Below are 12587 nucleotides of genomic sequence, written 5' to 3' on the forward strand. Positions count from 1 at the left end.
AAACAGCTGAAATATTTTTGGTAAGTTGTGCACATTTGTGTGTATGTGTCTAGTGGGTGTTGGATTGGAGGTGATGTTGGAGTGGGGTTGGGAGGTGAGGATGAGGTGTGGTGGGGGGGGGGGGGGGGGGGCGAGAGGGGGGGAGGGGGTGGGGGGGAGATGATGTACTCGCCTAGTTGAGCTTTGGCTCTTTGGTCCCATTTCTCAAATGTCAATATTGAGAAAGTGTTGGGTGGTAATGTTGAGGAAGGATTCTGGGAGGCAGAAGGGAGGAGTAAGTTAAAGCTGCCATTTCATTGGACTGCCCATCAAGTACTACCACCTAGTGGTCCCATCTATACATTTACTTGCACGAAGCATCTTGTATCAAATTAATGGGATAAGGACTGAAGAGAAATATGTGAAGAAAAGGAATAACAAGAAAATTGGAGAAGTCGAGGAAGAGGGAGGGAAGCAAAGGAATGGGACTGGGGGGAGAGTCAAGGACTAGGGGAAAAGCTGAGAAGAAGTGGGGAAGGGGGGGGGGCTTATAACGAAGTTGTGGAAAGAAAGTGTGGGGGGAGGGATGGATAGTGGAGCTGCAGAATGGTTGCTTACCCTCACAGAAGATGGAGACGTCTGCATACTGCTGTGAGGTGAGGACTGCTTCCAGTACCCCCAACAGGTTATGTTGGTGGTTGTTCCAGCGCAGACAGTAGTGCTGCTGAGCCCCGTAACTGCTGCTCATCCCGGACCCGGCCAAGCCTGAAACACACCAGAGACAAGCCCACTTTAGTTTGTATGTTACCATGGCTGACCCTTGAATCATTCCAGGTCAACCTTAATTCACTGTAAACACTAATATGTATCAAACATCACCTCACCAGCATAATAACAACATTAATTTCAGTCACAACACGCATTACATCTTGAGATATACTAGTGGCACCTTAATACAGCCAACACCCGGGCCCTTGTACACCAAGTACTGTAGTCAGATACTGGATTGTTTCAAGCGTAGGTTAGACATATATGAATGAGTTTGAGTGACTATAAATGAAAGTGACCAATAAGCCTTTTATAGGTGCCTTTATTATGTTCTTACCAAACACTATTCAGCTTAGGTATTCAAAATAGCCCTCAACACAACATGTAAGGTCATAACATTAGATGTACCAAAAAATCACAACTTGTGATGGTCAATACATGACATGGGATAGGAACACACTCAACCGTAACAACATGTTTGATACAATGCTTCGAGTCATTATAAACATAATTTAAGAGGCTAAAGGTCACAAGAGTTTCCGGTTCTAGTGCTGCCTTGTTGCTGTACAGTGAGGAAATGTCTGGTACTAAGAGTCCCTTGCGAGGCCGACTTACATCTGTGGGGCTGGAGGAAGAATTTGACATCTCACTACAATGAGATGTGTGTGTATATTTACAATCTAACTGTACCTGTTAAATTATCATGTGTATATTATATACACTGTATATGTATATATTATATATATATATATATATATTATATATATATATATATATATATGTGTGTGTGTGTGTGTGCTTCAACTGCTTCTTTCCACAGTGCAGGCCATGCAATCCATATTTGTTAGCATCTGCCTCGCCGCAAATACACCTATGAACAGTGTGGATAGGGGCAGCAAGACAGAGAGCGAATGCAATACGGAGCTCCTGCGGATCAAGACGTGTGCCTGTCGCAGACATAAGGACTGCCAAAAGGACGTCCCCTGCATGGGGAGTCTGCACAGCTGTGAGGCGTGCACGATCACTGGGGGTTGTTGCTGCCTCCAGCAAAGCTGTGGCTTCTTTGTCTACAATGGGGCTGTCCCAACTGGATTGTTTCTTGGCTTTTGGCATGGCTGGTCTGAGTGCTGGGTCTGCCATGGCACCCCATTTCGTGTCTCATTCCGTGTAGTGGGGGTCCTGTATCCCCGCTACATCACTCAGGGTGTCAGGTAGAATTTCCTTAACCAGGTCATCTGATGCTGGGGAGGAAGACAGGAAGGCTGGGACAGCAATTTGGGTGGCGGTGCGGACACCCAAGCCACCGAGCCTAACAGGAAGAGTGGCTTGTTTCCACTGGCATTCGTTGAGGGAGAGTTTAACAACTTTTTCCAGCATGGTCTTCAGTAAGAAGTCATACTCCTCAAGCTTTCGGTTGTCGTAAGATGGGGCGCACCTCGGAAAGTAGGTTAGCTTCGGAAGGGATAGGCATTTGGTGAGGAGATAAAAAGCATCGTGGCCATCGATGTCACCTTTTCTGTCTTCCATCCTCCTAAGGTCTGCGATTTTCTTGTCAAGGATCTCCTCAATGGCGTTAGACCCGAAGGGGGCTCCTAGGAGGGTGCTGTTCTCGGCCCTAATGATATGGGCTCCAGGCAAGGCAGACCTTATTCTAGCTACGATGTCTGGGTTGGAGGAGACTACTTCACACTTGGAAGGGTTCAGGACGAGACCCAGGCTTACTTCTTGCTCCCTTATTTTCCTGATATCTGCCAAGAGGTGGTGATATGGGCTCCAGGCAAGGCAGACCTTATTCTAGCTACGATGTCTGGGTTGGAGGAGACTACTTCACACTTGGAAGGGTTCAGGACGAGACCCAGGCTTACTTCTTGCTCCCTTATTTTCCTGATATCTGCCAAGAGGTGGTCTACGGTGCCAGCTATAGTGCCATCATCCAAAAACCAGATGTTGAACTCGCTGGACAAGCTTTCGGTGATTTCTTTTAAGACTAAGCAGAAAAGAAGGGGAGCAAGAGGATCACCTTGCTGAACACCTTCACATGATCCGATTTCATGTTCACCAAAGAGCAGTTTTGACTCACCATTGTAGCACGATAGTATAAACGGGTAGAGGGGCCGGAAATGGCGATGTACGGCACAAAGTACTGCATCTCTTCTGACCATGTTGAAGGCAATCTTAAAGTCCAGTTTGAGCAGGGCCTTTTCATCAGAAATGTTGGTGATGTATGCTCGTGCTGCATGGGCAGCCGCCTCACAGCCTTGGGGGATTCCAAATCCTAGCTGGATTGGTTTCAGCAATTCAACCGCTAGCTGGCTGACAACCCTCGTAGCAGCCTTGGCAATCAGGCGTCGGAGTGTGTTCCCAACAGCGATTGGCCTGATTCCTTCGTCCTTTTTGAGAGTACAGAGGGAGGCACCAAAAAAAGAGAGGCCTGATGACCTCAGGTATCTCACCAGCCAGGCACATGTTGACGAACCTTGTGAGTTCCATAAGAAGATCTTGTGCAGCATCACCAACCGCAGGATTTAACATTTGCTTGATGTGTTGAGGTTTTAACCCTGTAAAGCCGCCTGCTGACCCAGGTGGAAAAGAAAGGGCTGCTTTGTAGACCTCAGATTCACCAACGGTTAATGGGTCTGAAATGGTGTCGCCTTGAGGGGCTCTGGTTGGTGCTTGCTTTGCAGGGCCCGTGCTGTGGCCGAGTTTCGAGGAGCAATTTTCATCACTGGTGAGGACTCTAATAGCACTTGCGGTATTAAGCAACTGGGTGTGGAGCCAGCAACTGGGTGTGGCGCCAGCAACTGGGTGTGGAGGCCGGTGGGGCGAGGGTCAGCACAGGTAGTGAGGTGCGGGAAGGGGGGATGGGGGTCGGTTGGGGGGGGGGGGGGGGAGGCGTAGTATCGAGTGGGCTATACACATGACACACAATATACATTCATATATATGTACACCAGGGTATGTATGACACTGAAAATATGGGGTTGGCACTTTGTTATATGTATGACACTATAAACTGGGATTGACACTGTGGTGTGTATGGCACTGAGTATCGGAGTTGGCACTTTGAGATGTATATCACTATGGCACTATATATACATGGTATTCACTTTGTATGTCGGGGCCGCAAAATATACACTAAACATACAGAAATTGTTCACTACCATTCACTGAGCCCACGAGGGAAGTGGTTGGGTGGTGAGGGGAGTTTGAAATGCGGCCACTACCAGCCTCTTCCGCCTGACCGGTGAGCGGGTGTTCTTAAGTGTGACGCCTTACTTTTAAGGTTCACTTTCCCTTACGCGCCTCCTTCCGCCCCCGCCCCGGCCGTTAAGGTGGTAGGCCTCCCTCACTGGCACTGTTGCTGGCGAGTTCAAGCTTGGCAAGCCGGAGAAAATTGTAAAATACCTTTGACTGGGACGATGGAGGGACTTCAAACGCTGAAGATGTCTTCTAAAGATGTTCACTTATGTCCTGACCGACGCCTCACCTGCTTGACCCTCACTGTTTTGTGATAAAGTATGAAGGTAGCCCGGAGCTCCACCGTCCATCTGGTCACCACTTGGTCCGGGAGACATCTCCCGTCACGCAGGGTGCAGTCGCGCCTCCACAGATCTCCAGTATCAGCTCTTGATACTGGTAATGGCTCAAAAGGGCCACCACTTACGGGCTATTCATGCCCGTGCCACCTCTTGGGTGGCTTAATCTTCATCAATCAATCAATCTTCAGTTAGACAATTTGTGAGGGCTCAAAAGGGCCACCACTTACGAGCTACTCATGCCCGTGCCACCTTTTGGGTGGCTTCATGTTCATCTTAACACATTCACGTGGGAGACATCTCCCGTCATGCAGGGTGCATTCGCACCTCCACAGATCTCCAGTATCAGCTCTTGATACTGGTAATGGCTTAAAAGGGCCACCACTTACGGGCTATTCATGCCCGTGCCACCTTTTGAGTGGCTTAATCTTTATCAATCAATCATTCAGTTAGACTACCATTTGGTCATCATTTGGTCCGGGAGACATCTCCCGTCACGCAGGGTGCAGTTGCGCCTCCACAGATCTCCAGTATCATCTTTTGATACTGGTAATGGCTCAAAAGGGCCACCACTTACAGGCTATTCATGCCCGTGCCACCTCTTGGGTGGCTTCATCTTCATCAATCAATCAATCAATCAATCGGAGCTCCACGGTGCGTCCGGTCTCCACGGTACCCCGTGGATATATATATTATATGTATATATATTATATATATATGTGTGTATATCACGAAAATAAACACGTGATTAAGAATGTGACAATGTCAGACCACGGAGGAAAATGAAACAGGAATTTCCTTAAGTACTTTCGTATATTAAATACATCTTCAGAAGGATTCCTTCTGAAGATTAATATACGAAAGTACTTAAGGAAATTCCTGTTTCATTTTCCTCCGTGGTCTGACATTGTCACATTATATATATATGTATATATATTAAAAATTCAGGCTTGTTCGCATGTATATATATTATATAATTATATATATATATATATATATATATATATATATATATATATATATATATATATATATATATATATATATATATATATATATATATATGTATTATATAATTATATTAGCTATTATATATATATTATAAAGTATAATATATTATATTGGCTATATAAATTAGCTAATAAAACGAAGTCTTAATCCACATTCGACTTGTATAATAAAATGAACATGCGGTAACATTCAAGAGAGAAAACAGACATTTTATCTCGGAATGTAAACACAATTCGACGGATGAGAGGCTATAGACCTCAAAATGCCTCGTCCTACATTCACAAGCCAATAGTCATACTTTTAAATTTAAACTACAGATGTTCAAGCCAATACAGCTAGGCCTAAATCTACAAAACGTTAACAAAACAACAACGATAAACTGGGAACCATAAATAGTCAAAGGAAACGACAAAATAAAACGACGTCATAAAGAAACTGTTAATTAACCAGGTGACCACAGAGAAGGGCCAGTACCTTCGTCCCCATTTCCTTTCTTCTATGGACTAGGCCAAGCAAATGGGGAAATCTTCCACTCTAAAGTGGTCAGGAAAGTATTTAAAAAGAATTGATCCATCCTTGGATATGGCGTTACCACTGAAGTATCTTGCTCATTTGGCAGGGTTTTAGTAAAGCAATTGTTACGTGCTGGGGCGAGGTGTGAAAGGGCATTGGTAACATGGGGGGGGGGGCAAAACTACCGCTCTAGCAGACTGAGTAGGGACACTGCTGTAACATGAAGTACAGCAGTGATCAAGAGGTATACAAAGCTAGGAGGGCGGGCTAATTCCATCAACGTAACCGAAACGCAATTCCCCCCCCCCCCTCCATTTAAAATAGAACAATATTTTTGGTACAATGTTGCATGTTGGTTGAGACAAGAGCTGGACTCGCTCCCCGCAGTGAGTCATATCAGTACTGCCGTACAGGATGGAATGGACACACTTGAAACTCAGATTGGCCAAAGCTGTAACAGAGTATGAGCTCGGCTGTGACTACACTACACGCACAAATCACAATTGCGTGATATATCAAATGAACACATCGACAAGGGCCGTGACGAGGATTCGAACCTGCGTCCGAGAGCATCCCAGGCGCTGCCTTAATCGACTGAGCTACGACATGGTCAATGGCCCTTGTGGATTTGTTCTGTGACTACCTATTTTGTGATGGTTCTGGGAATCAATGTCCCCCCCTTGGCTCGGTCTCCGACCAGGCCTTCTAGCTATAATCTAGCCTAATTATCTGGTTAAATCAGGCTGTTGAGCGCCACTGTTCGTAGTCTGGCGTATGAATCACAGCTCGGTTGATCAGAGATCCTTCGGAGGCGTTATCAAGTTCTCTGTTAAACACCGTGAGAGGTCGGCTAGTTATGTTCCTTATGTACAGAGGGAATGTATTGATAAGTATTGGTCACTTAATGTTGATAAGTACGCTGAGAGAGAGAGAACACAATATTGCACCTCTGCTTTTCAATGGGGGCTGTTTTGCACTTCCTGCCATGCCTCCTTGGTCTCATTAGGAGTTATTTCCATGTGCAGATTTGGAACTAGTTCCTCTAATATTTTCCAAGTGTACATTATCATGTCTCTTTTTGCTTGTGCTCTAGAAATACAGTTTGAGAAAGTTTAAGCATCACCAATAATTTTTATGGTTTATTGAATGGATTCTGCCAGTATGAGATCACTGTACATTCTCCAAGTCAGCAACTTCTCCAGCTTTGAATGGGGCTGGATAAAACTAGGCAAGAATGCCTACCCAACAATATGAGACACGCGCGCGCACACAGGCGGAGGATCCAAGAGCCAAGGCTCTATCCTGCAGGCACAAATAGGTGAATAGGCGAGTTCACACACACATAGAAGGGCGGGACCAAATTGCCAGAGCTCAACCCCCGCAAACACAATTAGGTGAGTACACACACAAAATGACAGCCCCTGTAGCCCGCCACACTCCCGCCGCCCACCACCTCTCACCTTACCCGCCTCCCTATTCACGTTGCAAGTTGCAGAACCAATAAAAAATCCGGTTGACCACTTTTATGGAGCGATTTTGTCGTCGGTCGGTCGCTCTCCGTCTTTTTCATCCCCTGCCTTCCACTCCTTGTATACCCCCCCCATTCATTCACTTAGCGGGGTAATGATATAAGTAATGGAGATTGTGACGTTGTGTTGATGGGTGTGGATATGATGGCCCATGAATAAAGCGGGTGGATTGGGAAGGGAAGATCAGCGGAGGATGTGGTGTGTAAACCCAAAGATGGGTCAACCACCAACGAGCAGGGGGCGGCGGCCATTTTTCAACTCCGAGCTGTGCAGATGTTACTGCGGCCCCGCCGGTTTGTTGTTGTTATAGATTCAGCTACTCGGAACAAGCTCCAAGTAGCACGGGCTATGGTGAGCCCTTAGTGAACTTACCTGACACAGGAGCGGTGCCTCTTGGGATGATAATTTGTTTGTTGTGAACTAATGAGCCTTCCTTCAAATTATTTGACAAAAAAAGTTAGGCTGCGTTCATGACAGCTGGAGAAGACTCCCTTCCACTCCCCCCCCCCCCCCTCCCTTGTAGGCCTATAACAGTTAACACAGTAACTGATCATTCCACATACATTATATACATGAAATATATGCTATTAATCTAGCCACAGATGTACACTTAAACTGTTGGTGATGTTTTCATAGCCTACTACCACTAGTCAGAGATTTCCTCACCATTTTCCAATTAAAGACGTGTATTAAATCAAGTAATATGCACTAATCTACGCGAGACAAAAATATAGAGCATGATAAATTCATTGCATTACTGCGATAAATTAATTCTTATGTTACGTTAAGACATATGCATGAGATTGGGTGGTTATAAATAGGAGCTGCCTCGTATGGGCCAATAGGCCTTCTGCAGTTACCTTCGTTCTTATGTTTTTATGTACACGTTTATGACAATTCCAAGATTTATCTAGAAAGACGAAGTAGAGTAAGCTGGGGCGATAAAACTGACGTATACGAATGGACCAAAGGGGATATACTAATAGGGCGAAAGATATGTCGACACATATACAGGTAAGGTTATAGGTTTGTCAGATTTGCGAAACAAAGTAATGTCTTCTCTACAGGCAAGTGTTGTCAATGTATTCATTTCTCATTGCAGATGGCTATATAATAGTTTAATAATCTGGATAAATGTATTTAGAATATTTAAGGACAGGGTTCCAAAGGAAGGGAGGGCAATACGTGACTATTCTAACAGATAAGTAGTCAGTCATAACTTTTGGGCGAGTCGTTCGATTGATTGATAATGATTAAGCTATTCAAGAGGTGGCACGAGCATGAATAGCCCGTAAGTGGTACAATTTTTTTTCAGTAATTGTTTTCAGTATTCTGAGGTTGCGAGTCAGTCAATGCTATGATTGATAATGAGGATGAAATTGATGCTACATAGTATTGGGGATAGAATTTCGGAGATAAATGTAGCCTCTGCGATTATATTAATAAGAGGCGGGGGGAGCTAATGAATTAATCCACTCGGTTCAAAAGGTGGGAAATAATGAATACTATATGCAGGCGATGAGTCACAATAACGTGGCTGAAGTATGTTGACCAGACCACACACTAGAAGTTGAAGGGACGACGACGTTTCGGTCCGTCCTGGACCATTCTCAAGTCGATAATAATATATGGTACATGAATAATATATGGTACAATATATGTTATATAATAATATATGTTATAAGTGCGAACAAGCCTGAATGGTCCCCAGGACTATATGCAACTCTTGTAATAGCACTTTCTCTGTAACTACTTGACATTGTAACTATAAGGTGTGAAGGATAGATGAAATTGTTTATGTAATAATCCAAGATGAGGTCTGATAAAGACCTTTTGTGCCCTCTGTAATGCTTTTGCGCTACCGCTCACAGGATGAGTATGGGGTGCACAATAAACTAGCCGCCTTTGGCGGCAACAATCAATCAATGAATCACGGGAGACATCTCCAGTCACGCAGGGTGCAGTCGCACCTCCACAGATCTCCAGTATCATCTATTGATACTGGAAATGGCTCAAAAGGGCCACCACTTATGGGCTATTCATGCCCGTGCCACCTTTTGGGTGGCTTAATCTTCTCTCTCTCTCTCTAATCAATGAATGTTATAAGTGTAATAAGAGAGCATATATGAGAACCTTATGTTCTAATGTTATTAAGTATGATGTCATTCAAGAATGTGTTGCATTGACTAAGAACCAATTAACACCAACATGGGAGGAATGTAATGTAGATGTAGTAATTATTCCCCTTTCAAAAGAAAGTATTAAGACATTATGTATGAGATAGGAGAGCTGTGGGCAACATATGATTATATAATTAGAAAATTACCCGCCGGTGTTCCTCAAGGCATACATATACCCCCCATTTTCTCCTCGAGACCTTACGGGCTATTCATGCCCGTGCCACCTCTTGGGTGACTTAATCTTTATCATCATCGAGACCTCACCAACATCTGCATCCCCACCTATGGTAACTCCTCCCCTAGCACCCCCGAGTGAGGGCACCGGGCCCCACCTGCACACACACACACACACACACACACACACACAGTATGTATAGTATGAGGCTACAAGATGACCTAAATAAACTGAAGGAATGGTCCAACAAATGGCTACTAAAGTTCAACCCGAGTAAATGTAAGGTAATGAAACTAGGTGGAGGAAATAGGAGGCCAGACACTGGATGCCGAATGGGAGATGACGTTCTTCACGAAACGGACAGAGAGAAAGATCTAGGAGTTGATATCACGCCAAACCTGTCTCCTGAAGCCCACATCATAAGAATAACATCGGCGGCGTATGCGAGGCTGGCTAACATCAGAACTGTTTTGTGTAAGTTGTATCCTGTGTAATGAATCTTTCAGAACCTTGTATACCACGTGTGTAAGGCCAATCCTGGAGTATGCGGCCCCCAGCATGGAGTCCGTACCTTGTCAAGTACAAGACGAAGCTGGAAAAGTTCAGAGTATGCCACAAGGCAAGTCCCAGAACTAAGAGGCATGAGTTACAAGGAAAGGCTGAGTGAACTGCACCTCACGTCGCTGGAAGACAGAAGAGTTCGGGGAGACATGATCATCACATACAAATTCTCAGGAGAATTGACAGGGTAGACAAGAATGGATTATTTAACACAAGTAGTACACGCACAAGGGGACAAAGGTGGAAGCTGAGTACCCAAATGAGCCACAGAGACATTAGACAGAACTTTTTCGATGTCAGAGTAGTTAGTAAATGGAATGCACTAGGAAGTGATGTGGTGGAGGCGGACCCCATACACAGTTTCAAATGTAGATATGATAGAGCTCGAGAAGCTTAGGAATCTGTGCACCATTAGATTGACGATTGAGAGGCGGGACCACACACACACATAGTTGGCGTATCCCTCACCAGTACACCCATGGTGCAGTTGGCAACACCCCTCCTCCCCCCCTTTCCCCCCCACTGTAACCGGTCCTCCACTACAATAAAAGTACCAAGGAGATACTCGGATCACCCCCACCACCACTCCTCTTCCAACCCCCCTTCTCGCCTCTTATCTCCTTCAAGGTACAGAATATAAATAAAAAGAGTCACTTCACGACAGTAGAGGTTCACCTCTGCCCACAAGAGGAAGAAGGTGGGTGATGTACTAGAGGGAAGTTTTGACAGTGTGTGTGACAAAACACTGACTAACGCAACGCTTATAATGCCCCATATACCAGTGTTATACACACAGCCCCGCTCCTGTGTCAGGTAAGTTACGGGCTCACCATAGCCCGTGATACTTGGAACTTGTTCAGAGTAGCTGAATCTATAACAACAACAGTGTTATACAGTGAGAAAATATTAGTAGGAGCCTCGATTGTGGGGGTTTGGAAACTTAATAGATTCTGGGTATACTCCCCTTAGACCATCCACATAGAGGGGGCTAGAAATAGCCTAAGCTACTCTATCCCTTTGAGATGTATTTCTTTCTTGTCTCAATAAACATACTTGAACTTGATCTACATAGAACATAGGTTCGAATCCTCCTCACGGCTCCTATTGATTTTCACACTGATACATCACGGAAATGACACGCATATACCACCACTCCAACCCCTATGCTCTCCAGGTTTCATGAACACGTCGCTTTTCCAATCGTATACATTACATAAAGCAAAAACAAAAATGTCGTACTAGAAAATGGAGGCGGCTAGCGAAAGTGACGAACCGTCCAGTTTTTTTTTCTGTTTTGAGTCGTCTGGCTCAGTCTAGTAGGTTAGGAGAGGACGCTTGAAATTAACCGTTTTCTTGACGCTTTCAAACCTTAGGAGGACGGGCTGGGTGAAGAGTAGGTAGGTGGTGGCAGTAAAGAAAGAGGAATGGCAGAAAGGACTGGATTAGAGAGCAGTAAAAGTTCCTGGGCCCACCCTCGTTACTAGGCTATTATTTCCTCGTGAACATTAACGTCACTGTGGCTCACATTAAACCCGAGGCGGGAAGTCATGCACCCCGAGGCGTAATTAAGACAATTACCCCCCACAAGAAACACTGCCAACAACGATGACGAATCAGTCAGAAAAATGGCCATTTGCTCGGTACTTAAGAGAAAAAAAATTGATCCAAAAACCGTACGATTCATTAGGCAAGCCAGACTGTCTATACCACCCAAACTCAATGACGTTCACTGTTCAGTAGTATGCAACACTGCAGATCTTCATCATCTGTTTATTTTTCTGTCAAAAAGTGAAATTATTTGAACTTAGTAGTTAATTAACTACAAGATGTTTGAAGTGTTGGAATGAGAAGAGGTTGCGGACCGATTGATTGATTGATGAAGATTAAGCTACCCAAAAGAGGGCACGGGCATGAATAGCCCGTAAGTGGGTTGCGGACCGGTGGCCTACTGGCTATAATATCCTGTAGCCAAGACCACTTCTACACGCAGGGTGCAGTCGCACCTCCACAGATCTCCAGTATCATCTACTGATACTGGTAATGGCTCAAAAAGGTCCACTACTTACGGGCTATTCATGCCCATGCCACCTTTTGGGTGCCTTAATCTTCATCAATCACCACTTCTACCATTTGGCGTATTAAGGATAACACAATGCACAGCTGTTGTGTTCATGCACTCAATCACTCGGGGGCAACGTCGAGTATTTGGCGGGCTTTTTTTAGTAGGTTTACAGGCAGGCTTCCACTCAGCTGGGCGCCTGACAGCTGAGTGGACAGCGCTTCGGATTCGTAGTCCTGAGGCACCGGGTTCGATCCCCGGTGGAGGCGGAGAAAA

General features: G+C 45.0%; 1 protein-coding gene across 6 annotated transcripts in view; it reads right to left on the bottom strand.

Moving 5' to 3' along the window:
* Positions 1 to 12587, bottom strand: part of LOC123761094 (zinc finger protein chinmo) — a 140609-nt gene that overhangs the window by 13109 nt on the left and 114913 nt on the right. For all 6 annotated transcript variants that reach the window (XM_069339451.1, XM_069339449.1, XM_069339450.1 and 3 more), the window contains one exon: positions 598 to 744. In XM_069339451.1, the coding sequence (XP_069195552.1) occupies positions 598 to 727 (130 nt within the window). In that variant the 5' untranslated portion in view covers positions 728 to 744. The remainder of the gene's footprint in view (positions 1 to 597; positions 745 to 12587) is intronic.

This window comes from Procambarus clarkii, chromosome 41 (assembly GCF_040958095.1).
Source record: "Procambarus clarkii isolate CNS0578487 chromosome 41, FALCON_Pclarkii_2.0, whole genome shotgun sequence".
Classification (NCBI taxonomy): domain Eukaryota; kingdom Metazoa; phylum Arthropoda; class Malacostraca; order Decapoda; family Cambaridae; genus Procambarus; species Procambarus clarkii.